Genomic DNA, 24608 nt, shown 5'->3' with positions numbered 1-24608 from the left:
CTTCAAGGCGGGAGAGAGAGGAAGGAAGGATGCTGGCTTTGACCGGCGCGAAGCCGACGCGTCCATTTAGTGTAAGGATATTCTAAAGCGATGGCGCTCCTTGCCAGCTGTATAAAGGCTTGCGGGCAATACATGTACAACAGTCATCGCGGTCGTGTATTGTTTGCATTGCTCGTGTTGGTGCGTTTATGGTGGGGTGACTGACTCGGGAAGCAGCAGCTACTTCTTGTCGTCGTCCTTGGCGTCGTCGCCCTCGCTGGACGGGGCCGCCTCGGTCTTCTCCTCGCTAGCCTTCGCAGTGGCCGTCGCCTCGGGTGTTGCCTCGGACGTCTTGGCCTTGTCTGCCTCATATTTGTCAGCGTCCTTCCAGGACTCCTCCACGAACTCTGTGTATGTCTTGTTGCCGCCAAACGGACGCGGGCCCAGGACCCGCACAATGTCCGAGTGGTTGATGGTCTCGTTCTGCAGCAACTCCTCGGCCAGCTCATGCAGTTGGTTCTGCTTGTCCTGCAGCAGCTGCTTGGTGCGCTCGTAAGCGTTGTGTACGATCTTCTGCACCTCCTCGTCCATAACCTCCGACGTCTTGTCACTGTAAAGCTTGTCTGGGTACGAGCCCTCATCTTTCGGGAACGAGAGCTGACCCACGCGGTCGTTCATGCCGTACAGCTGCACCATCGAGTAGGCAATCTGCGTTACCCGACGCAGATCGTCAGAGGCGCCCGTCGTGATACGGCCATCGAAGTTCACGAACTCCGAAGCGCGGCCACCCAGCGCCATGCACATCATGTCGGTGAGCGCCTCGCTGCTGTGCAGAGCGACCTCCTTCGGGAGGTACTGCGCGTAGCCGAGCGAACCCTTGCCGCGGGGCACGATGGTCACCTTCAGCAACGGGTCGGCGTGCTCCAAGAACCAGCCAGCCACAGCGTGTCCAGCCTCGTGGTATGCCACCGTCTTCTTCTCCTCGGGCGACATGATGCGATTAGTCTCTAGTCCCCCGATCACACGGTCCGTGGCCTGCTCGAAGTCCTTGAACGAGATGCTCTTACCATTCCGTCGAGCGGCCACAATGGCGGCCTCGTTACAAATATTGGCAATCTCGGCACCAGCGAAGCCAGGCGTCAGAGCAGCCATTCGGCGAGCGAAGTCGTCCACCTTGCCATCCAACGTGAGCCCCTGGAGATGAACCTTGAAGATCTCGCGACGGCCCTTGATATCCGGGACGTCCACAGTGATCTGCCGGTCGAATCGACCGGGACGCAGGATGGCCTTGTCAAGAATATCGGCGCGGTTCGTACCAGCAAGCACCACCACACCCTCACTCGAGTTGAAACCATCCATCTCACCAGCAGCTGGTTGAGCGTGTTTTCACGCTCGTCATTGCCGCCGGAGAAGTTGCCCTTGCTTCGTGCACGGGCCACAGCATCAATTTCATCGATGAACACAATGCATGGAGCGTTCGCGCGAGCCTCCTTGAACAGGTCACGTACACGCGAGGGACCCACACCAACGAACATTTCGATGAAGTCTGAACCAGAGATGCTGAAGAACGGCACGCTGGCCTCGCCAGCCGTGGCCTTCGCCAGCAACGTTTTGCCCGTACCGGGCGGGCCAACGAGCAGCGCGCCCTTGGGGATCTTCGCTCCAAGCTCCGTGAAGCGCTTTTGGTTGCGAAGGAAGTCCACGAACTCCATGATTTCCTTCTTTGCCTCGTCCACGCCGGCAACGTCCTTGAACGAGATCTTGATGTCCTCCTTCGTGATCTTTTTTGCCGGGCTCTTGCCAACCTTGAAAATGTTGCCAAGGCCGCCGCCGCCGCCTCCGGCGCCACCACCCATGCCACGCATGGACATGAGGAGGAATCCGATCAGCACCATAGTCGGCAGGAACTTCATCAGCTCCGATGTGAAGCTAATCTCGCTGCTGTACTGCACCGGAATGTAGTCGTGCGGGCGGATGCCCATCTGGTGCTGTGCGTGCTCAATCTGTCGCTCAAAGCCCTCCACACTGCCAATGTTGAAGTAGTACGTAGGACTGGAGATCGGGCGTCCAGTAGCGCCACCGCGCGAGCCCATACCAGGCACGTTCAGTCCGCGACCGCCACCACCCGCGTGGTGTTCCGGCTCAGCGCCAAAGTCGTACTCGCGCTGGCCCTTGGCATGGGGGTCCTGCCAGTCCGAGAAGTCGGTGCTACCTCCCGGAACAGAGCTCGACGCAACGGGCGATGAAGCACCAGCCATGTCGTTCAAGAACACCTTGACGTACTTCTTGTTGACCACAACCAGCTTCTCTACGCGTCCCGACTCCAAGAACGTGTTGCGGAACTCCTGGTACGTAACTTCCTGCATCGGCTTGTCGATCGACGCCAAGTCGGACAGGAACAGCGCCGCCACAGCCAATGGGACCAGGTACGCCATGCCATCCTTGCCACTCGGACCGCCGCCTCCCGACGAGCCTCCGCTGCCACCAGCCTTCTTCTCCGCCGTCTTGGAGCTCAGCTTCTTCACGTCTGCCGCCCCCTTCTCTCCTGTCTTGGGGGCCGTCTTGGGCGGTCCGACCTTGCCGCCGTTTTTCGGGTAGAAGCGGCCGAAGCCCTTGGGAATGTTCTCCGACAGCCACGTCGCCCAGCTCAGCGGCTTCTCCGCGTTTGTCTTGCGTACTACTCAACAAAACATCATATTATTGTAAAAATGAGTCCTCTTCAAGGCATTGCAACGTGTCAAAATGACGTACGGAACGAGTGCGGCCTCGTGGACTGCAGCATTTGACGCATTAGCGCTGGATTCTGTTGCGATCCGCGCAGGAATCCTTGCATGCCGCTGCGCTGCAACGTGTTGCCTAGTTGCTGCAAGGCCAGACAATAAAAAAATAGGGTTAGCGGCTGCAATTGGCGGCGTATCTTGCGCTCCTGGCAGCGCTAATGGGACGCACCTGCTGCAGCAAGTGCAGTCGCCGTGCCTGACGGGGATCGCGCAGCACCGAGGCGGCCTCGCGGCGCAAGCGCTGCGTCGACGTCGTCGCCAGCATCATCTTCACGGAGGAGTCTCGGAACTAAGCACTCGTTCCCCCCTTTATCCAATACAGACCACCCGCCCCACGATATTAGCCCTGCGTGTTGTCTGAATGTACAGTACCATCATTCCTATATTGGTGTGCCGAACATAATCTAGTGTTTTGAACACTACATCCCGAATTACGCACCTTCGCGCGACACCCCGCAGTGACTGGCGGTCAACGCCCCAGGCCATTTGCGCCGCCTTCCCCGAGCGGGTATTCGTTCATTTCGCCCCTAAGAAGCAGAGGAAGTACCGAAGACAATGGCTGAAGCTGCTCCTGCACCCGCTGGAGAACGTGGAGGATTTGGCCGTGGCGGCCGTGGCGGCCGCGGTGGTCGTGGCCGTGGCCGCGGTCGCGGCCGTGGCCGTGACGAGTCCAAGGAGTGGGTCCCCGTGACCAAGCTTGGCCGCCTGGTAAAGGAGGGCAAGATCAACTCGCTCGAGGAGATCTACCTCTTCTCGCTGCCCATCAAGGAGTGCGAGATCGTCAACCACTTCCTGGAGGCGTCGCTCAAGGACGAGGTCATGAAGATCATGCCCGTGCAGAAGCAGACGACGGCCGGCCAGCGCACGCGCTTCAAGGCCTTCGTGGCTGTGGGCGACAGCAACGGCCACATCGGCCTTGGTGTCAAGTGCGCCAAGGAGGTGGCCACCGCCATCCGTGGCGCCATCATCCTGGCCAAGATCTCGCTCGTCCCCGTGCGTCGTGGTTACTGGGGACGTATGGTCGGCAACCCGCACACCGTGCCCAACAAGGTGACGGGCAAGTGCGGTTCCGTCCGCGTGCGCCTCATCCCGGCCCCCGTGGTACCGGTCTGTGTGCCGCCCCCGTGCCCAAGAAGCTTCTGGGCATGGCCGGTATTGAGGACTGCTACACCTCGGCCCGTGGCCACACGCGCACCCTGGGTAACTTCGTGAAGGCTACCTTCTACGCCCTGCGCGCCACCTACTCGTACCTGACCCCGGACCTCTGGGAGCAGCACACGTTCGGCCCGTCGCCGTACCAGGAGCACACGGACTTCCTGGCCAAGACCGCCATCAAGAAGTAAGCGGCCTTATTTGGCAGTGAACTCTGTTCTCAACAAGAAACGGACGATTTGGAAGCGCAGTTTGGTTTAGCGAGGGGGGAAAGCGTGGATCTGAAGCGCTACGGTGCGACGGTGTCGACCTCCCTCATTTGTAGAGATAGGGACTCGGGGAGAGCGTCGGGGCGACGCTACGGTGCGTAGGTGTCGACCCTGGGTAACTTCAAAACGAAGAAAGCATGTGCGTCTTCTACAACAACTTCTTCTAGCGTTGTTATTGTTTTCTATTGATGATCCACGCCCTTGAAGGTGAGCTGAACTACGGATGGCAAAGTCATTGTAACGTTACTTGTCCTTCTTGGACTCGTCGTCAGTCTCTGGCGTGTCGGCGATCTTGTCGGCGTGGTGGTTCTTGATGACGCCTACGCTCTGCTCCAGCAGGAACGAGACAATCGGTGTGATGGTCTCCAGTTTTTTCTGCAGCACGGTGGCGATGTCCACCACGCGCTCGTGGAGCGCCTGCACCTTCTTGTCATTCACGGGCGTCGCCTCCTCAGCGCTCTTGAGCTGGTCACGCACGGCCTTGAGCTCCGCGCCTGCAACCAGCACCACCTCGAACGCAAACAGCTCGTTCATGAAGGACCTGCATCAACAAACACACAGCGATGTTCAGACACTGGAATGTCCATCGTGGGGAGTCAAGAGGAAGCAGCCAACGTACGTTCTTGTGGTCGGTAAAGCATAGGAGGGGGGCAATTGTTACAGTGTTAGCATCATCTCACCCACAGCCTCATTCCCATTGCAAATGCCGTTCGTACCCGAGCACTGGTTGCTGCACCGCCGAACGCGCGGCAGCCACCGTCCACTTGCGATAGAGGAAGGCGAGGACAGGCAGCGTCAAGAGCAGGCCGTGCCACAGCCCCTTCCAGTACGACGTCGAGTCTTCCGTGCATGAGTCCATGTTTGTTGCACACTAAGGTCCCAGCAAATTGCTGGCTTCGTTCCGAGAGTACCGGTATTGAAAGCCTGTACGTGGGTTTTGTAGGCCACTATTTCTCACTTACCGTTTGTATGTGTGCAATAAATGGAAGGTCACGGTATACATATACTGGTATTTGGTCGGTTCACCTCAAAAACGAGGTTTTTCTCGCTAGATGGGTACCGGTATTTGTATCGGCTGCGTACCGGTTACCCACACCTCGACACCAATGGTGACTGCCCACACACACACAAGAACGCCCTTGCTGTCACCACCACACACACACAAGAACGCCCCCTTCCCCACACAGTAGCATGGTGCAGGTGACCAAGCCCCTGGTGATCGCCGGCGTCTCGGCCGTGGCGGCCGCCGCCCTCCTGATCTTCGCGCTCACCCGCAACGGCAGCTCTAGCGTACGTGGCCAGTTTGTTGCCTAGTTGGGCGCGTCGTGCGCTCGTGTCGACAAACTCAGCGATGGTTTTGGTGGTGTGTACCATGCGGAATGGTACACCTGATGACAGTCAACTGATCCGCTACGTTGCTTTGCCTCTATTGCAGGACGCCAAGAAGGCCAAGCAGGACGACGGCGTGCGCGAGGTGCCCAACCTGCACAAGGAGCAGCTGCTGAGCATCCTGGAGACCATTTGCACGCAGATGGGCCAGGTCGTGATGCAACTGGCCAAGCTGGAGGCCAAGATCCGCCAGGAGTCGTCGCAGAGCGGCCGTTCGTTGCCCGAGGACCAATTGGCGTCCTACCTCATGGGCCAGTTCGAGGAGGCCATGAAGGCCATCGAGTCTCAGGTGTACGCCAAGTTCCAGACGACGGAGGACGAGGTCAAGGTGGCCACCGAGTACTTCGAGGAGGAGGACGACAAGGACGTGGCCAACGCCGTGGCCAAGCTGCAGGAGCTCTACCGCGTGATGACTGGCGGCGGCTTCAGCGACGTCGAGGTGCCGGCCGAGCTCACGCTCACCAAGTTCATCGAGATCATGCAGGAGACCATGGAGTCGCTCAACGTGGCCATGGAGGAAGTCTGCCTCGAGGTCAAGGACCTGAACCCGGACAACAAGGAGGAGGCCATCAACCAGCGATATGTCAAGCGCGCAGACAACCTGTCGGCCGAGATCCACGCCAAGCACGGCCTCACGCGCGAGGTGCTCCAGGCTGCCATGATGAAGTACCAGCAGGAGCCCGCCTTCCTCATGGCCATGACCGAGCTGCAGCAGCAGCAGGCCGAGCGCTTCGCGGCCGCGGCTGCCATCTTCAACGGCGAGGTGAACATGGGCTTGACGGAATAAGCGCGTGTGCCAGCAATATCTACTAGAAGAATGGAACCCGATCTCACAGCCCCATTCAACTCCTCCAGCCCAAGTCACCTGTCTCCAGCCACCCCCTCTTTTTCCCTATCCGCCCCCAAGACGTTCCCGACGCTCACGACCACGTGATTCGGAGTTGCTAGATCCACGCCGTCCTTGTCCAAAGTTATGATCGCTCACTAGGAGCGAGGTAGGAGACGAGAGAGGAGGCTTTGCGACCCCGTCGTGGGCACGCCTTTTTGATTGTCTGGCTGTGCGTGCGCGTCGGCTACATATCGGTTGAATGAGTTGTGCCGGTCAAAGTTGTGCTCCTGTTCTGCGTTTGTCATTGTGCTGCTTATCACCTCAGGTGGGACCTTCGCTTCAACTGGAAACGTGAGCCGGGCATTTGACTGTCCACGTCGGTTGTCCTCAGCTTTTGACTTGATCCGGTGGCAGCACCTTCATATTTTTAGTCGCGTTTTCAAGCTGGTTCACGAGGAAGCGCATTTAGCTTCGAGCGGCATGCAGCAAGCCCGCCTGGAAGGATGGATGGTCAAGCAGATCGAGAATGCCGATCTGGCTAAGGAGACGGCGATCCAGCTACCAGCACCGAAAAACTCGAGGATTGCCGCATCGTCGTCGGCCAGAGTCACCCGACCGTCAGCTGCAACACCCAGGGGGATAAAGGGTGGGGTGGCTGCGTCACGCCGCTCGGTGGCTGCCGTCGCAGGACAGGAAATGTGCGCTCTGCAATCGCCTCGTCCAGTCTCAGACCACCCTGGTACAACAGAGATATTCCAGAGAGTCCGTGACCCGGACGAGGGCGTCGAGAAATTGTGGCGTGCTCAGTTCCATGATCGCCGACAAGCTTGCGTCGAAGGTGACCACATAGATCGGACCAAGGTGCTGCAAAATAGGAAGGAAAAGCAGCACCAGGGCGACGATGAACAGTCCCCGTTGTTCCTGTGGGGGTTGCCTCGTGAACACATTCTCGATTTCATCCGCCAGTCCGTGCTCCCGTCGTCCTGGGCGTACGTATTTACTGTTTGCAGCGTCGTTAGTGAACAATGCTGACTCGCTTTTTGCTAGAAATCCTGCTCCTCGCCCCGTAGGCGAATGGGAAGCTGTTCCAAATGCAGAAGAGGAAGCTGCGCGATTGCAGCGGGCGATGTAAGTCTCATTGTTTGCGGCTCTCTTGTCCGTGGAGAATTCCCATTGAATGCTGCGTATTCCACCAGATCAAACGCGCTAGCACATGCACCCCCCAAGGCATCAAAGAAACCTTCGTCACCTCGAGCCTCACCTCCTCGGAGTCCATTCAATACAAACGACAGCGCTTCGAGTCCTCGCAGAGGTGGCGGAGTGAGCCCACGTGTACAGAGTGTAACTGGTGGTCTTAGCTCAAGTGCACCACCGAGTCCGAGAACACCACGGGTGACTCCACGGTCGGAAGAAAGGCAAGAAGCTTGTCGGAGACTTCACAGACGAACGCCACCATGAGGTTGACGCTCGCTTTTCATTGTGCAGAATTCACAGATTTATTGCCGATCTACGCACAGATCCAACGCTTTGGGAAGCATTCCAGGTGCTTAGACATACTTTCTGACTCAAAGGGTGACTTATACCATGTTGACACTGAAATGACCTTGCTTTTCAGCGTGATGTTGAGCACATTCAAGACCAGTACCGCCTTGTAAGTTCCCTGCTCTCTGATCAGCTACTAGTATTGTTGGCCCATTGCTTATTGCTTGACGTTCTGCTTTGCAGAGGAATAATACGAGCGACGTACGTGTAAAGCCCTCTTCGTAGTAGTCACGAGGTTGCTTATGTTGACTGTCCTCAGAAAATTAGAGAGAATAAGGAGCGCGCAAGAACGCCTCGATCAACAGAAGACCATGAACAGAGGTAGAAAGCGTGCTGTTCGTTTTACTACTGGTGGCTATAGAATCATTGGGCTGACTGCCTTCGGCATCCACCATGGCGCGCTAGGAAGAAACAAACCGAGGAGCGGATGGAGCGCGCACGGCGACAGCGTGAGCAGCTTGTTCAACTAGAGGACGATCGACTAATAGCCAAGCGGGAGGCTTATCTGCGTCGAGTAAATCCTACTCGGCAGCTATCGCCCGCCGAACTTGAAGTGACGGTGCGCTATCGACGACACAAAGTATGGCTCCACGTCGTGTCGTTCGCAGCCATCTCGAATCGTTGGCACCAGCAGCTCGTCCAGACCAAGCATTGTATTCTGATACCAAAGGTCGAAGGTATTGCTGCGTCCACGATTCAGCGGATGTGGCGCAAGTGGAAATGGCGGCATGCGTCCAAGCACACGGTCCTTATGTACACTTGGCTGCGTAAATGTCTGTGGAAGCTTCTTTTGCGAGCACGTTGTCGTCGGAAAGCCCGGCATGCAAGTTTGATACGGCAATTCATGCTCGATCACTTCACCGAGAGCCATGCCACTCGAAACTTCAACCGGGTGATGGTTCACTGGCGAAGCAAAGTCATCCAAGCGCAGAAGGCTGGCATGTAAGCTCGACCCCTTAACCAACATCACGTCGGTGTACTGTCGTCCTAACTATGAATGCGTTCGTGGTGCTATGCAGGGCCTTTATCTATTGCAACCGAGCTCGAATGCTAGCATTGTCAATGTGGTGGGATACTGTTGACCACGAACGTCAACGCATGGATCGTCAGCTTAACAACACCATCGACGATGGGCGGCGCCTGACAGTACGGAGAGACTCGGTTCTCAATAACATCGGATCTGCGGGTAGTAGCAGCGCACCTGGTTCTGCCGGGAGAAAACGGAGCAGCTTTTCTCGGGCTAGTTCGATCGCATTGCTTGGTGGAATGGATGAGAAGCTGACCAATATGCAGATGCTTTTAACTCCAATTGAGCTCCAGCGCCTACAGCAGACTTCCGTTCAGGTCGTGAAGATCCCCAAGAGGTGAGCTACCCGAATTCTTACCTGGTATCAGCATGCTCAGTAACTGACCTGTTTCCTTTTCCCATCGTTCAGCACCAAAATGCGGTTGCTGACAGAGTTCCTTGCTGAGGCAAGAAAGGCTTTCCGACAGACACAGCAAGCGTATAAGGAAATGATGCTTTGCGCAAGCTACGCCAGGTTTGTGCTCTACCTGTTCCGTGTTGAGAATGCGAAACTTACCCTGTCGATACCTTCATGGACCTGAATTTGGTAGAGAAGTCAAGCTGGAAGAAGCTCGCGCTATCGTGCAGAGCTCCAACAATCGTGGAATCACCCGCACAAGCAGTATCACTCGAGTGGCGCACCCGCCTCCGTGTTCTCTCTCTTCTCAACCCGAACGGCGGTAAGCTGATGGAGGCTCTCGTTCGGCGAGGAGTACAGCTCACGCTAGATGCTGATCCGGAGCTTCGAGCACTCGTAGTGCGCCAGCAAGAGCACCGCTTGCAGTCGCCGCATCAATCTCCTCGTCGGCCTTCCGTATCCTTCTCGGTACGGCTGTACTCTCCTTTGCAGCCCCATCAGCTTCGCCATCAACCCATCTCCAAGGAGCAGCATCTTGAAAAGGCCAACACTAGGAAATCTCCCGTTGCACCTTTGCCATCCACCACTCCCGACGCAACACCACTCCAAGCACCGGCACAAGCAACCATTTCTGGCAGGAGAACTCCCAACTCGGCTCGAGGCTCTCGTCGCTGAGAACGTTAAATGCATTAATTTATTAACGGCGCTAGAATGCAACTGAGCTTACCACATGACTGCGAGTCTCTCTCCTCATCAGAGCAGGCAATGCGTTTCCTCTCCTACGAAAACATACGAACATTCGAGACACGAACGAGGCACCACAAGCAAGCAGCTACGTCGGGTTGCTGGTGATTATACTCTATCCATGTCTTCGGTCCGCGTCCATTAGCGGAGCTGCGCTGTGAGAGTGTACTGGAGTTCCTCTCGGTGCCCGATGACCGCAGCAGTGCCATAAGTTGGAATGATTGAGAGTGCTATTTCGTAAGCCAGAGCGCTCCGCAAGCGCCACGCTGCCGCAGACTGCCGACCCCCGACCATGACTCTCACCATCCATCTCACCGTCCTCTTCGTCGATGTCCTCGAACACAAAATGCTGTCGTCCCACGATAGGTTGAGATCGAACTCCGTTTCACGGATTGAGTTAGGCAGCTCACCTCCGTGGCGGAGCCGCACTAACTCCGCAGGAGCATCCGGCACAGTCGTTTTATCCTGGTTTGTGAGTTGAGCATCTTCAATCCGCTTAGCCTTTGGAGAATGACCCCGCACAAGGGTCACAAGCTCCAAGCTCAGCATGGGCGACTGCACTCAATTGGAATGGCTTCAATAAGTCCGATTGGCTTCGAGATACCCTTGAAAGTGTAGTAGCCGTGTGCCTTGAACTGGAACACTGTGGTACCCGGAATATCCTTGATCTTTTCCGCCTTCGTAATGATTGCTGGCTCTGGCACACAGCCTGAGCAGCACAGAAAGCGCTCCATGCGTCACCACCAATAAGCACCTGACCACCATGTGCAGCCTTAGCAATCCGGGCGGTTTGGTTTACAATATTGCCGAAGTAATCAGCGCGTCCACTTGTTTTGTGTGGGCTCACACTTGCAGGCACACCGGTCTCGATACCCATCGACATGGAGAACCGGAGCTTGATTCTCGTTCTCAGGTCCCATTCGCGGAACTTTTGTCGGATGCGTAGCTGGAATTCTCCACACCACAAGATCGCGCTTGCAGGCGTGAAAAACGCCAGCATAAAATCTCCTTGCAATTCTTGGCACTCGTAGCCATTGTGTTTTCTCAGAGCTCACGGGCTACCATACACAGTGTTAATGCGATCTGCAAGCTTTCGGCGTGACAGCGAACGAGCGGACGAGCGCCTTCAATAAACGTGAAGACCATCGTCACTGGCTTCTGTGCAGAGGGGGCATCGCGCATGCCAAGCGAAAGCTGGTGAGGGCTGTTCAAAGTAGGGAACCGTCGTAGCTCCAGATCGCGCGGCAGTAGAAGCTGAGCAATACTTCGTCCCCGAGAACTGCGTGACAACCGAGGTCTTCCACCACAGGGTTGCTAGCTGAACAAGCTGTTCCTTGAGTCGGTCCCACACGTTGTCGCTCAAAATGATCTGGCCTCCGTGAGCATACTCGCTCACAGTCTTTGTCCACTGAACAGCCTCTGATAACGACGTCTCCGGCGTAATTCGGGGTCAGCGTGTGGACCATCCTGACCCGGAACCCGCGGTAGAGCAGCAATTCTTCTGGTCTTTCCGTTTGTCGTCACTGATACTTCCTTCATGTCGTCAAACTGCTTGAGCAATTTATCATTCCACGCAGCATACACCAGACTGAGCTGCAGCGAGACACCACTTGGCAGCGTGGAATTCCGAGGCAACGCAATCACAAAGAGCCCCGACCTCGAGTGGCTCAGGATCTCCTGTCCGCCGTACTCGGACGCCAGTCGAGAGAGCACCGTATGTTCATACAGTAGCTTGGCGTCCTCCATGAGGTCCTTAGCCTGACTCACCATCTCCCGGAAGCCCTGCACTGACACCTGCACAATCACGACCTTGTCCCACCGCACGGGCGTGAGGTCTCCCAGGTCCGTCTTGATTTTCAGCACCGACGTCTTCTTCCCCACTGCTGCGGTGCTGTTGGAGCCTGCACCGGAGTACTCCGAGCCCGACATCTCCACGGTCTGCGTGCTGCTTCCCACCCCGTTCTCGGCCTCCACCGAGTGAGATGAAGCAGAGATGGTCCGTCTCCTCTCTCTTGACTCGATTGCGTCCTGAATCCGTCCTGTACTGCGGCCAGCTCGGCCGCCACGTTCTGTTCCTTCTGTAGTGCCACGTTGGCGTAATCCTGGCCGCCGCCTGTCCGGCTTCCGCACGCTCATCTTACAGAGCGGCCTGCTCTGGTTTGCGCCGCTGTCCGCCTGCAGGCTGAGCTCGCAGTCCAGGCTGTGGCGCAGCGGGTAGCTGGCGTTCACATGGCGCAGCGAGTCGCTGGACGTGGCCGAGTCCTTGTCTAGGCCGCGCGGACTCTGCGAGCGCACCCAGGGCCCGCCCAAGTCGCCTCCCCGGCGCGTGTCGTCGTCCAGCGTGTCGTCCTGGTGCACGTGCTGCAGATACGGCGCCAGCTCGCGCACGATGTCGTTGCGGGGCAGGCACTTTTCCAGCACGCGCATGCAGCACCACCAGCACATTCTGCCGCTGGCAATGGAGTAGTGGGGGGGGGGGGGGCAAGCAAGCGAGTGAGTGGCGTACGGATGCGGAATGGGTCGAGAGTGAATGCGGCGGCTTTCCCCCTTTCCTGCGGCGCGGGGTTTCGTTACGGGCCGAAGGACGCGCCTCTATTGGTCTCGTGGCTGGTGCAAGGCGGAAGGCTCTGCTGTTGGGGCTGCTTGCGCTGTGCTGGGCTTGCTTCTTTTCCGCAACATACACTCTGTCTGACTGGCGCTCTCTATGCGGCATACAATTCGGCTGTCTGAGCCGTCGTGCGCTCGTACGGCCAGAAACAAGCCAGCTAAACTTCCGCGGAATCGCGATGATGCCGGGCTCGGCAACCCGGTTCGTGTGGCACCGGCCTTCTTCAGCCATCCAGCGTCTGCCTGCGAGGCAGGAACGCTGCCGACGCTGCCTGTTATTCACTGCTCAATCTATTATCTAAGATGGAACCCGTACGGTGGACGCCGCGATCGAATCCGCGGAAACGCTAGGCCGTTTACGCCGCGGCGCGTAATAACCAGTTTGCCTCGATGCGACGGCCGTCGCGTCGACTGCAGCGCGGCGCAATGTCATCGCTGGATCTGCCCGCAACTGGGCAACACGGCAACTCGGCTGGGATCGTGTTAAACCTGAACAATCACGGACAATGGATGCAAGGTATCACCTGGTTGGGTGTCTAGTTGACAGTCAACGGACCGTTGACGTTGAACGGCAGCCCCGGCTATCAATGTCCGATAGAGGCTCCGTCTCCGATCTCAAGGTGTTGTCATTGCAACGTGCAGACCCAGGAACCGAAAGGCATGCTTTTCGGTGCAGCATGTTGCGTAAGCCGACATACGAGCGTATGCGAAAAATCGGCGTCGCTGACGCAAACGAGCAATGACGAGCAGCAAGACAAGTGTGGTCGATTAGTTCTGTAGGTTGCCTCGCTGTTAGGCCGAGTTGGCGATCATCATGGCCAGCGTGATGTACATTTGGATCTTCTCCTTGATCATGAGCATCAGCGCGGACGAGAGCGCTCCCTGCATCGGCAACAGCTGCACGTTAGCCTCTTAAGCATCAATGGGTGCGCCCATTTTCAAAACCTACCCTGGTGAGCTCCGGTCCGAGGCCGCGGTAGAGCGCCAGCGGACCCTCCTCCGTGTACACGCGCTGCAGCGTCGACGCGATGGTCTCCTTCTTGGGCTCGCCCTGTTTCGCGTCGGCAACAGCCGTCTGCTTCTTCTTGTTGGCTTGCATCAGCACCTTGGCGCGGATGTACGGGAACAGCGCAAGCGTCGCGATAGACCGCGCGAGGGCTCCCAGCATGAACGCCTGCACCAGCGAGAAACAGACAACACAACAGTCAAATCAAAACAACCCCAAAACGACAACAGCGAAAACACGGGACTCCACCTCCAGCGCGCCCAGCGACTGCGAGGCCTGCTTGAATTTGCGCAGGTACATTCCTTTGAGTCGCTCGAAGACTGTGTACTGGATGGTTGGCTGCAGACATAGCACAAAGTAGGCTCCGAGGCCCTTGTAGAGTCCTCCGACGCCGTTCTCCTTGATGATCGAGCGGAGGATCTGGAGGATGCCGCCCGACTCGGAGCTCGTCTGCATTCGCGTGCCCACGAGTTCCATGGGCATCGTGATGGGCAGATGGAGCAGCTCGCTTAGGTAGCCAATGCCCAGGTCCGTGAGCGTGCCGATGGGCTTCCCGTCCTTGGGCGTCACCATCTGAGCCAGCATCGTGTATGCGTAGAAGTAGAGGAACTTGGAGGTCGACGACTCCGCCGCCTTGTACTGGATGCCCTGGTACAGCGACTTGATGAGCGCCACCTGCTTGTTCTTCTTGGGCGTCGCCTTGTCTTCGCCCTCCTCGTCCTCGGGGAGAAGCGACGCGCCCGACTGGATGCGTGTCTTGAGCGTGTCCAGAGGGTACAGGATGCTCGTGGACAGGAAGCCGCCCACGCCCGCCGCGGTGGCGGCCGCCACCATTTCCATCGGTTTACTCAACGCCATCTCGATACTTTTGGTATCTGCTGGAAGCGACGCACGTCGATTCAGACGGGAGGCAGTAAATCGGGGTATTATTGCCACTAAATCGAGTTCCGACCAATCAGAGGAGAGCAAGTACGTGGCGAAGGTGGCTGGATGCACATCGGTGTCAATGTGCATCGGCAGCCACGAAACGTGGTCGCTGCAGGCTATTGATCGGGGCACGAGAGTGGAGAGAGAGAGAGAGAGAGAGAGAGAGAGAGAGAAAGCGTGAGGCAAGTTGTCCGAGGTGCTCAATGCCAGCGTTCGCTTGGTGATCGCCAACTTGCACGTACAGGCTGAGGCGCGAGCGGAGCAAGAAGAGGCTACGGCAATGCCCCTGATGGCAACCCAGAACAACATTCAAGCGTGCATTTGCAGCTCGCTCCAGCGGCAGCGATTTTTTTTTTTACCTGCTTGCGACGAGCGGTGCGAAAGACCCCTGGCCGGTAGTAGCGGAGCGTAATCGCAGGGAAAGCAACAAAGGCGCGCTGTGCATGTTGAAGCCGCTGTTGCTTCTACATGTAGTGCAAGCATTGATGTATGGGCGAAAACATCGCTCCGAAATATGCCCGAAATGTTGCTCTACGCAACCGCTCCACGGACGTCTGGCCTTTGAGGTCTACTCTAGTCGTTAGAGCTAACGAAAGCATGGAGTTTCTGTTGTCGGCAGAGCTATCCCATCGTTTTGCAGGCTCGGCAAGTGAGGTCCGCACCGCTCGAGAAGTCCGGCCGACTAGCAAAACCGTTAACGCTTTATCGCAGAGTTATTCTAATATGATCGTGATCGGTTCTCAGGTTTGAGCTGCTGGGGCTGACGGTGAACACTCAACCTCGTGGATGTCGTTGTCGGAGCAAAACGGTAAATACTGTAAATTGCAGCCTGAACTCGTCACTCTGGCGGAGCTGCGGCGCAGTCAGCCCTGCTCCATTCGCACAGTGCAGCTCCGCCTTTGATGGGCGGCGCACAATTGCCCGACTGAGCGCGCAATCCACATCGTCTCATCGGGTGTCGCAGGCTTTCACTTGGGTCTTCTATGCATTCCAGCCCCATGATTGCGGTCAGCGAAGACCACCGTCAGAATGCTGGGGCCAGCGCTCTCATTCGCCATTTCGGCCCGCGTCAAGGAAGAGCTAGGCTTAGTAGAAGATCCGATGGCCACCGTCGAGCACGCCAACATGCGCGCAGCCGGCATGTCCGAGCCCGAGGGTTTCTGGGGGCCACCCACCTCCACCATCGACTGGTGCGAGCTCAACTACGAACACAGCTACTACATCGCCGAGTTCTGGAACACCATCAGCAATTCGCTCTTCGTGTTGCTAGGACTCTACGGCCTGTATCGGTCGATCAAGATGGGCTTTGAGCCCCGGTTCCACTTGCAGTTCATCGGCGTGATGGTGACGGGCTTCGGGTCCGCCATGTTCCACGGCACGCTGCAGCACGTATACCAGCAGTGCGACGAGACGCCTATGGTGTGGGCCATCCTTGTGTGGATCTACATCGTGTACAACAACGAGATCGAGCAGCTTCCGATGAAACACGCCAAGAGCTGCGTGATCGGCTTTCTGACGACCATCGGCGCGGTCTTCACGGTCGTGCACGCCATCTACCGCTTCACGACCGTCTTCCAGCTTTTCTTCGGCGTCTTGGCTGTCCTCACGTGCGTTCGTCTGTGCATGCACTACGCTGAGGTGAAGGACCTAAGGGCCCGAGCTGTGGCGAGGTCCTACGTGACGTCGGCGCTCATCGGCTTCAGCTTCTGGATGCTGGACTACCACTACTGCCACACGTTCCGCGGACTTCCCGTGAACCCGCAGGGGCATGCCTGGTACGATGCTTATTACGTGTCTGTGTTTGTCCTTTGCTGGTGTCATGCTAACTCGTGCTTGATGTTATCACAGGTGGCACATTTTCATGGGCATCTCGTCCTACCACGGCCCGATCTTCATGCAGTACGTCCGCATGGAGCAGCTCCAGAAGAAGGTGCGCATCCACGACACTTGCCTCGGCATCCAGACCATCGTCGTCGAGGATAACGATCCACAGAAGCCCAAGCAGTTGTAAATACTCGCTGTGACACGGCTGGCGAGCGACCAAGCACGCCTGTTTGTGCTTGTTGGCCATGCCCGTCGTCCCATTATTTGCGTTTAACCTAATATATAGCAACTGAAGTCGACGCTCACATTGACCGTTTTGAACGCTTATGCAAGAAAACGCTTCTCGTAAGTCTACTTCTTCAACATACACAGGAAAAGGCGTCCAGCATACAAAATTCAAGTCAAAAAGCAGCTGAGATCAAAACGAACGTCCCTTCCGGAGCCATTTTCGCTTTCGCCAAGTTGTGCGCAGGAGCTTCCCAACCGAAGGATGCAGCACGCCAGCATGCGAGCGCCGGGCTTCTGGGGGCCACCCACCTCCACCATCGACTGGTGCGAGAACAACTACGAGCACAGCTACTACATCGCCGAGTTCTGGAACACCATCAGCAACTCGCTCTTCGTGTTGCTAGGACTCTACGGCCTGTATCGGTCGATCAAGATGGGCTTTGAGCCCCGGTTCCACTTGCAGTTCATCGGCGTGATGGTGACGGGCTTCGGGTCCGCCATGTTCCACGGCACGCTGCAGCACGTGTACCAGCAGTGCGACGAGACGCCCATGGTGTGGTCCATCCTGGCGTGGCTCTACATCGTGTACAACAACGAGATCGAGCAACTTCCCGTCAAGAACGCCAGCAAGTACGTGATAGCGTTCCTCGCGACCATCGGCGCGGTCTTCACGGTCGTGCACGCCATCTACCGCTTCACGACCGTCTTCCAGGTCTTCTTTGGCAGCTTGGCGGTGCTTGGCGCTGGACGCCTTTGTGTGCACTACGCGGAGGTGAAGGACCCAAGAGCTCGAGCGGTGGCGCTATCCTACGTCACGTCGAGTCTCATCGGTTTTGCGTTCTGGCTCGTGGACTATCACTACTGCCACCTCATGCGTGGACTGCCCGTGAACCCACAAGGCCACGCTTGGTACGTTCGGCTGGATCACTGAATAAGCGTATGTCTGCTAACTGAGTGGCTATCTTTCAGGTGGCACGTGTTCATGGGCATCTCGACCTACCACGGCCCGATCTTCATGCAGTACGTGCGAATGGAGCAGCTCCAGAAGAAGGTTCACATCCTCGACACGTGCATGGGCATCCAGACGATTGTGGTGGAAAACAGCGGTCCCGACAGCCCCAAGAAGCCCAAGCAGCTCTAAAAAAGGTGTTTCAACTATCTAGCTGCATCTCGAACAGCAAAATGCAACAGTCATAACTGAAACCAGCCAGCTAAAATTCAATGCGCGTTGCCGTTTTCCAGTTAGCAATATGGCTACATACTATGTAGCCATATTGTTCATATCCTGTCGAACACGATGATCAGTTTTGAACTGCTGCTAATGGAGTGCGCAGCGACCTTGCTGCAGCTTGTGCGCGATGCCGCTGCAGGCGTCTACAGCTCGAGTTTGAGCGAGAGCGACCTCATCAAGCATCTAGATGGCGTCAGGAAGCAATTACAATGCTCCGGAAGCGCTGAAATTGGTCCAGAAGCGCGTGCAATCGCCGTATGCCACGTGACAGCTCAAGTGGTGGCGTTCCTGGCCCTGAATCGACCCATTACAGCGCAAACAGCGCGTTCCAAGTGGCAGCAGCGCGTGTTTCTATTGGAGACTGCAGTGGCGAGCTCGCTTGCGAGCGTTGGGAGCTGTGTCAGCGAAGAAGACGCGGATTTTGAGCTGAAAACGACAGACAGGAGGCACTTTTGCTACATGTACCAAAGGCTGCTACAGAGGCTCTGGGAGATTGCACAGACGCCAACACAAGCTGTAGCGGTGCTGACGAAATTGTGCGTGTTGTTGGCGTGCTGCTGGTTATCGTACGACCGAATTGGGACGCTGGAGAAGGTGCAGGAGCTGCTCACAGTGTGTAGCGACTTCTGTTTGAAGCACAGAGAGACGAAGCATCTGGCCAAGTGGCCTTTGTTTCTACGTGGGATGGTGGTTATGGTGGAGAAGAAAGAAGACGCGAGAGCGTTGACGTGCTTTCAGAGAGCGGTGGGCGTCTGTGGGGATGACGAAAGTGACGGGGTTCTCTTCTATTGGTATGCGGTGGCGCTCCTTCGTAATGGGAAAACGGGTGATGCGGTCGCTGCGCTTGACAAGTGCATTCGAGCGAACTACGAACCTGTAGCTTGCTTATCGCTGCAGGCTTTGACCGAGCTGCAAGATGAAGATTTTCACGCTGCATCGGAGCAGCTGCAACGTGCTCTGGAAATTGACGCTTCGCAGTCGAGGTCTTTGTTCAACTACGCGCTCCTCATGGGGCGCATGGAAAACTTTGAGGGGCAGCAGCAATTGCTGGCATTCGTTCTGGGGTCCGAGGATGATAATAAAGTTCCAGATCGGAAGCGAAAACAGCCTGGTGGTAACGCTGATTTCTCTAGCGCAGCGGAAGAATCAGCACGTCTATTTGATAAAGCCAGCCTGGAGCCGTTGTTTCCGTCTCAGCGCACAAGTGTGAATCTACCGACGGTTCATTTACACTTAGCTGGAGCTGCTATGGAAAATGGTGAGCAATTTGGATTGATGCACGGTGTGCTACGAAGACGTAGCTAACATGTTCGATCTTGTTGTCATTTAGGCAGTTGGCTGAAGTCGAAGAAGCATTTCGAAACGTTCCTTAGTCTTGAAGACCTACGTATATCTTCCGCTGTGGCCACTGAGACTGCACGAGATTATGTCTACGTGCTGCTACAGGTATGGCGCAACGTTTCATTTCTGCGTTCGACTGACTTATTGACGCAATGTGTTGCCTTTAGTGCAAGCTTCCATCACTGGCGCTCATAAAATGCGAACAATTTTTGCTAACGTTTGGCGAGAACAGCATCATGAAAGAGGAGTCTGTATCGGTGTCACTACTGCTTCTTCATCTGTACAAGGCCGACGCTTTGTTGTGCTTGGAGCGCGTCGATGAATGCTACGAGTATCTCAAACAGACTGCTCTACCAAAGGTCCAAGATGCGATGCGACAGCTAAACAGGCCCAGTGACACCCTATCGATCGATGTGATTTCTGAAGAGATTGTGTCGTGCCACACGCAGTTGCTGAACAATCTGGCCATTGCCACGGCCTGCCGCAATAATGTTGATGCTGCGATCTCGATCCTACGAGAAGGGCTTCAGCAATATCCGGATTGCCTTGCCATCAAGTTTAATCTCGTTCTTCTGCTGTGGAGAAAACGTGACGAGAGCGCTGCCTGCTCGATATGGTTCACAGCTCGAGGTTGGGATCTCCAAGCAAACGGCAACGAGCTTGAATCGAACGGCATGGCAGGTGATGCTAACCGATTGGCGTTTACGGCCGCAGCATCCGCCACTTCTTCTCGAAATCCGTCCTTTTCAGAGCATGTTCAAGACAACCTTAACGGAGAAGCTGGTGTGTCCGCCCAACAACTTGTCTATCTGGATGCATTGATTTTGAATTATTGGCACAAAAGCCGGAATATCAAGCTTGCTGATACGTCGCTCCAGTACATCGAGTACATTGAAAGCCTAGGCACAACTGATAGCGCACGGCACGATTGATGAGGCCATGGAAATACCGCAAACCTCAAAGGAGTTTCAAGACCACTATTTTCGCGCTTCCTCGAGTCGACACCTTGGCCGAACGCATCCAAAGTTTGAAGACAGCTCAAGAATGCCCACCAAGGACTCCCGTTTGACGCGTCGTTCTAAGAAGAAGACGCCTACCGATGCATCGATTGCAATACTCACCCCTGAGCACAAGTGGTGGAAAGCCGTGGGCCGCCTGGCTCAGGTCCAGCTTGGGTGCAGCCTGCTGATGCAGCTCTCTTACGTGGCATTTCCAGCCTACAACTTTTCGCTGGCGCTGTGGTGTCTTCTAGCTTGCACTCCATCATGGAGTGCGAAGTATACGCGTCTTGTGCCTTTGCACATGATCGCTATCAGCTTCTCCGTGGTCACAGACATCGTTTGGATGAATTTGTGGGTTTCAGGGCGGGTGTTCTTTGACCAGTTTTGCAATACGAATGCCGTCTCAATCGTGAGCTGTGGCGGCGCGTCCGATCACTTCCCGGGCTGCAGTACGAACCAATTCGCCCTCTTCATGCTCGTCGTCAACCTCCTGGCCAAGATCGCGACTGTCGGAAGTATGCAGCGCATTCATGCGATGGCAATGGCCAACCGAGCCAAACACCGCAATCATGTAGCTGTTGCTAATGTAGCCAGCGAAACATCGAGCGCTACCACTGACGGAGCAGAAGTCAAGCCTCTGCCGGGAGATACCAAAGACGCAGTTGCAGTACAAAAGCACTCGAGTAGTAATGGCAGTTCAGGAGCAGGCTCGTAAATGACGAAACACTTTTCAAGATTATTTAGTTATTGGGCTACATGCCAAAGTTTTCTTCAGGGTGTTCCGAAACAAGGTTTTCATCTTCAACTTCTTCTGCTCTAGCAGAAGGTAGTAGTACCCCATCGTTCCAGTTAATATCTTCTGGTATTTCTGCTAGGAGCGATGAAGACACGTCCGTAGCAGTGTTTGCTGCTTGTGATAGCTCTCCATCATTCTGCTTTGCAGACTTAGCTCTCTTTGTTTGTCGGCTAGTGTTCAGTACCGCTTCAGGAGACGCGAATGGGTCAACCATTCGATCATCTGGAAGTAGCGATACCAACCCGTGATCGTTGCAAACTACCACGAAGGCCTCCATGGATAACGCAAACGACTGGTCTACGCCACCCATTAGAGCCTCGCGGAACATGCGCAGGATTCTTCGGTCGCTGAAGTGCGGCTTTCGGCTTCGGATAATGGCACTAAACTCGTCAAGGTTTAGAACGCAGTCGTGGTTCATATCGCCCTGCACAAACAAAATACAGCATAGCATCGTTACAACTCACTTTCAATGAGAGGGTTTCTGTAGGATGAACGCGTACTGTGTCAAAGAGTGCAGTCAGGTCCTTCTTGATTCCTTCACGACGCTGCTCAAGTGCATCCATTAGCAACTTGAGCACCTTGTGCACATCTGCAACGATACGAGGAGGTAAAGGACGTTGTCGACTCTCCGGGTTGTGAGTTTGAGATGGCGCAGAGTCTGGATTCTCGTTTGCCAACATAGCACGCCGCATCTCAGCGCGAACGGCTAGACGATTGCCTGCAACTTCTGCAATCGTTCGTCCATCGTAAATTGCTGTGTTATACTCGACCTACCAGTGACAATAACAGGTTTAGAGAAATACATCAAACCTACGACCTAGCGGGGGACTACCTGCCGGCAGTAGGTGGAGATGCTATCCTCGGGCAGGCAATTGATATACCACCGAAGCACACTGATAGCATGATCGAGTGGCACCCACTTTTTCGTCGGCTCCACTTGAACGACGTGCTCCTCCACCAGCGGTTTGTGATTTTCCAGTTGACGTATTTTCTTCCCTTTCGGAGGCACTCGTGGTGGTGCGCGTAACATATAATGCCGGGCTTCCAAGAAAACGCGAAGGAAACTCCGATCCACGTAACCGGAACGCTTTTTAGTCTTGAGGTTGGAGTCACCGCCAGAGTCCGTTGTCTGACTGGAACTGCTGGTGTCTTTCTTCTTGCCAGCTACTTTGGTTGTTAGCGTCGCACCTGGGTCATCGGTTTCCGGGTCCTCGTCTTGAGCTTTGAGCAGGTGCGACATACGGGCAAATAGTCGAACGTGCGAGTTCCGTTGGTACGTACTTTTGACTGAGACCAAGAAGCGGTACAGCCCAATCTCGGCACTTTGGCGTAGACCGTGAGTCTTCAGGAAATACTCGCAGATGAAACGAGACTGTCAATTATTCGCCACACAAAGTAATGCTGTTAGACCTCTTCTGCTTTCGCGAACCGAAAATTATGTTCAAGCGTACCAGTTCCTCTCGGGCTACACCGTCAGCTTCATCTGCCTTGTCGGAGACGAATTTATCGTCATATATGGCCTCGATCTTCTCAATCACCTGCTCAAGCGTGTAGAACGGGAACGCTACAACTGATTTCGGCAAGTTTGAAAGGAAGAGCACGGTATGACTCGGCAGCTCCCTAACACGAAATAAAACCAATATTAGCGAGATGAGCATTTACACTTCAGCAATGACCATCCACTCAACACGAACCATTGCTGCTCGATGCGCTCGAATCGCCTTGCTGCTTTCTTGGTGCGCTTTTTGCTCCTGTCAACTGACCAAATGTCTGTTTCCTATTCACAAATCACCGCGCGTTAGTGGCAGGTCTTACGCTGTTCAACGTCGAGTTTGTCAAGCTACCCCGTCATTCTCATCATGGTTTCTTCCTAATGGATCCGTCTTTGCTGCCTTAGGAAGAGGTCGACCACCGCAGTTCTTGCACGAGACAAACGCATTAAATCGGCGCCACATCATCTTATGCATCACACTTTTTGACACGAATCGAGGGATTCCGTCCTATCAAGCGAGACGGCCAGCAATTAGTCCATTTCCGCTATTCTAGCTGACACCAAATGCAATTGAGCGCAAACCTGAACATCCCACAGGCCATCGTCATCGACTTCAGTTTGTGATGACCGCGACTCATAGACAACCGGAGCAACAGCAACGATTTCCTCCAGTTGATGAAGCGTGATTTCCTGCTTTGTAATGAATCTGTCTTTCTCTCGAACCGTCCGCCTAACGGCAGACGATAAGCAAATACCACGTCACAAGGCATCGTGCATACCCAATTAGTTGCTTCAAAGCATACCTGAGGTCGTTGACGAGCTGCTTATGTTGCGCTTGCAGCTGTATTCATTGTTTAGTCAGTGCCGCATTCGTGAAGACCATCTCCACCATCAAAATGCAGCTGCAGTACCTCTTCACGTAGCTGTTTTTGATACTCAAGTACATTTTCATGAGTTTTCTACCCACAACAATCAAAAGTTGAATCAGTCTGAAGCCCTAAGGTATCAAACTGCGGCAGTAAAATACGCAGAGACTTACTGTCAGCAGGGCATAATCGTCTTGTAGCTTGCGTCCAAGCACTCGCTGCAGAGCGGCCGCGTTCTGTAGCTGAAGTATCTGTGCCTCTAACTCACGTTGACTTCCGAGCTCTTTCTCAATCTCTTTCGTTTGTCCTTGATAGTCGCGGAGCTCGATTTCCCGAGTCCGGTGGATAATTTCCCGCGCAGCCAGCTTCTTGTTGATTTTCACGCATTCTACGCTTTTTCGCTCGTATTTCTCACGCCAGCGCTCGGCAGTCGCCCGGTCTTCTCTACGCTGCGCTTCAGTGCGCTGCTCATAGTCCCAGTACAATCGAAGAGAAAGCTCCAGCAGCTTTTCAAAGAGCTTGAGGTAGCTCTCCTCGATACGAAACAGCGTGAGTCCCAAATCCTTCCGGTGGCCCATCGTATTCTGCGCCACATCCTTAAACTGCGCTGACAGCACACGCACCGAGTCAATAGCTCGCAGGATTTCAGGGTCACGTTGCACCCGTTCGAGCTCTCGTTGTTGGGCTTCAGGGTCACTCTGTATCAACGCGCGTGGTAGGTATCGCCCCGTAACACGGTGACACAAAGCACTAGCATACGTAAAAAGCTCCGTATTCTCCGGTTGCTCCAGCCGCTCCGCATAGCTCTCGAGCGATCGTGTTATCTGTACCGGTGGTCTCACCTCCTTCTTGATCGACTTCGGAGCCACCGGAGGGCTCTGCTCCGTCCCGCTAGTCAAGAAAAACGTCGCGTTCTTGCCAGGCCGAGGCAGCGACAACGGTCCGAGCGTCGACGGCGATGTCGGCAGGGACGCGTCCACCTTGATCCCATTCTTTTGAGGCAGAATATCCGTGATGGTAAACTGTACCGGGCGTCGCGAAACGTGCTCCTGGTGGTTAAGCAGTGCCTCCGCCGAGATACTCGCACTCAGCGTCTGTCTCGCCTTCATCTTTTCACTATTGCTCGCCATTGCCCCTCTCAAATCCGTTCTCTCCTTGCTCTAACTAAAAACTTCAACTTT

At 55.4% G+C, this 24608-nt stretch overlaps 13 protein-coding genes across 13 annotated transcripts; 8 read left to right on the top strand and 5 right to left on the bottom strand.

Annotated features, from left to right (window-relative positions):
• Window positions 1–219: 219 nt before the first annotated feature.
• KRP23_10571 (ATP-dependent zinc metalloprotease FTSH 10, mitochondrial) lies at window positions 220–3027 on the bottom strand (the record flags this gene model as incomplete). The annotated part of the gene is made up of 4 exons (XM_067881038.1): window positions 220–1266; window positions 1344–2656; window positions 2731–2842; window positions 2929–3027. The coding sequence occupies 4 exons, from the start codon at window positions 3025–3027 to the stop codon at window positions 220–222; spliced, it is 2571 nt and encodes an 856-aa protein (XP_067741320.1).
• Window positions 3028–3314: 287 nt separating this feature from the next.
• KRP23_10570 (40S ribosomal protein S2) lies at window positions 3315–4102 on the top strand (the record flags this gene model as incomplete). The annotated part of the gene is made up of 2 exons (XM_067881037.1): window positions 3315–3836; window positions 3896–4102. 2 exons carry the CDS (start codon window positions 3315–3317, stop codon window positions 4100–4102), a joined length of 729 nt encoding a protein of 242 aa, XP_067741319.1.
• A 321-nt stretch (window positions 4103–4423) lies between these two features.
• KRP23_10569 (uncharacterized protein) lies at window positions 4424–5039 on the bottom strand (the record flags this gene model as incomplete). Its single annotated transcript, XM_067881036.1, has 2 exons — window positions 4424–4721; window positions 4897–5039. The coding sequence occupies 2 exons, from the start codon at window positions 5037–5039 to the stop codon at window positions 4424–4426; spliced, it is 441 nt and encodes a 146-aa protein (XP_067741318.1).
• Window positions 5040–5371: 332 nt separating this feature from the next.
• KRP23_10568 (uncharacterized protein) lies at window positions 5372–6356 on the top strand (the record flags this gene model as incomplete). The annotated part of the gene is made up of 2 exons (XM_067881035.1): window positions 5372–5470; window positions 5616–6356. 2 exons carry the CDS (start codon window positions 5372–5374, stop codon window positions 6354–6356), a joined length of 840 nt encoding a protein of 279 aa, XP_067741317.1.
• Window positions 6357–6878: 522 nt separating this feature from the next.
• Window positions 6879–7530, top strand: KRP23_10567 (uncharacterized protein; the record flags this gene model as incomplete). The annotated part of the gene is made up of 2 exons (XM_067881034.1): window positions 6879–7387; window positions 7446–7530. The coding sequence occupies 2 exons, from the start codon at window positions 6879–6881 to the stop codon at window positions 7528–7530; spliced, it is 594 nt and encodes a 197-aa protein (XP_067741316.1).
• Window positions 7531–8784: 1254 nt separating this feature from the next.
• KRP23_10566 (uncharacterized protein) lies at window positions 8785–9690 on the top strand (the record flags this gene model as incomplete). The annotated part of the gene is made up of 4 exons (XM_067881032.1): window positions 8785–8882; window positions 8960–9304; window positions 9377–9481; window positions 9558–9690. The coding sequence occupies 4 exons, from the start codon at window positions 8785–8787 to the stop codon at window positions 9688–9690; spliced, it is 681 nt and encodes a 226-aa protein (XP_067741315.1).
• A 1810-nt stretch (window positions 9691–11500) lies between these two features.
• Window positions 11501–12553, bottom strand: KRP23_10565 (uncharacterized protein; the record flags this gene model as incomplete). Its single annotated transcript, XM_067881031.1, has 1 exon — window positions 11501–12553. One exon carries the CDS (start codon window positions 12551–12553, stop codon window positions 11501–11503), a length of 1053 nt encoding a protein of 350 aa, XP_067741314.1.
• Window positions 12554–13507: 954 nt separating this feature from the next.
• Window positions 13508–14579, bottom strand: KRP23_10564 (Peroxisomal adenine nucleotide carrier 2; the record flags this gene model as incomplete). Its single annotated transcript, XM_067881030.1, has 3 exons — window positions 13508–13597; window positions 13665–13889; window positions 13971–14579. 3 exons carry the CDS (start codon window positions 14577–14579, stop codon window positions 13508–13510), a joined length of 924 nt encoding a protein of 307 aa, XP_067741313.1.
• Window positions 14580–15677: 1098 nt separating this feature from the next.
• Window positions 15678–16659, top strand: KRP23_10563 (Alkaline ceramidase; the record flags this gene model as incomplete). Its single annotated transcript, XM_067881029.1, has 2 exons — window positions 15678–16423; window positions 16497–16659. 2 exons carry the CDS (start codon window positions 15678–15680, stop codon window positions 16657–16659), a joined length of 909 nt encoding a protein of 302 aa, XP_067741312.1.
• A 303-nt stretch (window positions 16660–16962) lies between these two features.
• Window positions 16963–17841, top strand: KRP23_10562 (Alkaline ceramidase; the record flags this gene model as incomplete). The annotated part of the gene is made up of 2 exons (XM_067881028.1): window positions 16963–17609; window positions 17670–17841. 2 exons carry the CDS (start codon window positions 16963–16965, stop codon window positions 17839–17841), a joined length of 819 nt encoding a protein of 272 aa, XP_067741311.1.
• A 180-nt stretch (window positions 17842–18021) lies between these two features.
• Window positions 18022–20204, top strand: KRP23_10561 (uncharacterized protein; the record flags this gene model as incomplete). The annotated part of the gene is made up of 3 exons (XM_067881027.1): window positions 18022–19189; window positions 19262–19377; window positions 19440–20204. 3 exons carry the CDS (start codon window positions 18022–18024, stop codon window positions 20202–20204), a joined length of 2049 nt encoding a protein of 682 aa, XP_067741310.1.
• A 112-nt stretch (window positions 20205–20316) lies between these two features.
• KRP23_10560 (uncharacterized protein) lies at window positions 20317–20988 on the top strand (the record flags this gene model as incomplete). The annotated part of the gene is made up of 1 exon (XM_067881026.1): window positions 20317–20988. The coding sequence occupies one exon, from the start codon at window positions 20317–20319 to the stop codon at window positions 20986–20988; it is 672 nt and encodes a 223-aa protein (XP_067741309.1).
• A 37-nt stretch (window positions 20989–21025) lies between these two features.
• KRP23_10559 (uncharacterized protein) lies at window positions 21026–24536 on the bottom strand (the record flags this gene model as incomplete). Its single annotated transcript, XM_067881025.1, has 10 exons — window positions 21026–21493; window positions 21570–21839; window positions 21902–22441; window positions 22521–22689; window positions 22764–22846; window positions 22914–23069; window positions 23144–23291; window positions 23365–23402; window positions 23473–23520; window positions 23601–24536. The coding sequence occupies 10 exons, from the start codon at window positions 24534–24536 to the stop codon at window positions 21026–21028; spliced, it is 2856 nt and encodes a 951-aa protein (XP_067741308.1).
• Window positions 24537–24608: the final 72 nt, after the last annotated feature.

This window comes from Phytophthora ramorum (genome assembly GCF_020800215.1).
Source record: "Phytophthora ramorum isolate Pr-102 chromosome Unknown Phyram_PR-102_s0010, whole genome shotgun sequence".
NCBI lineage: Eukaryota > Oomycota > Peronosporomycetes > Peronosporales > Peronosporaceae > Phytophthora > Phytophthora ramorum.
This window is presented reverse-complemented; position numbering and strand designations above follow the sequence as displayed.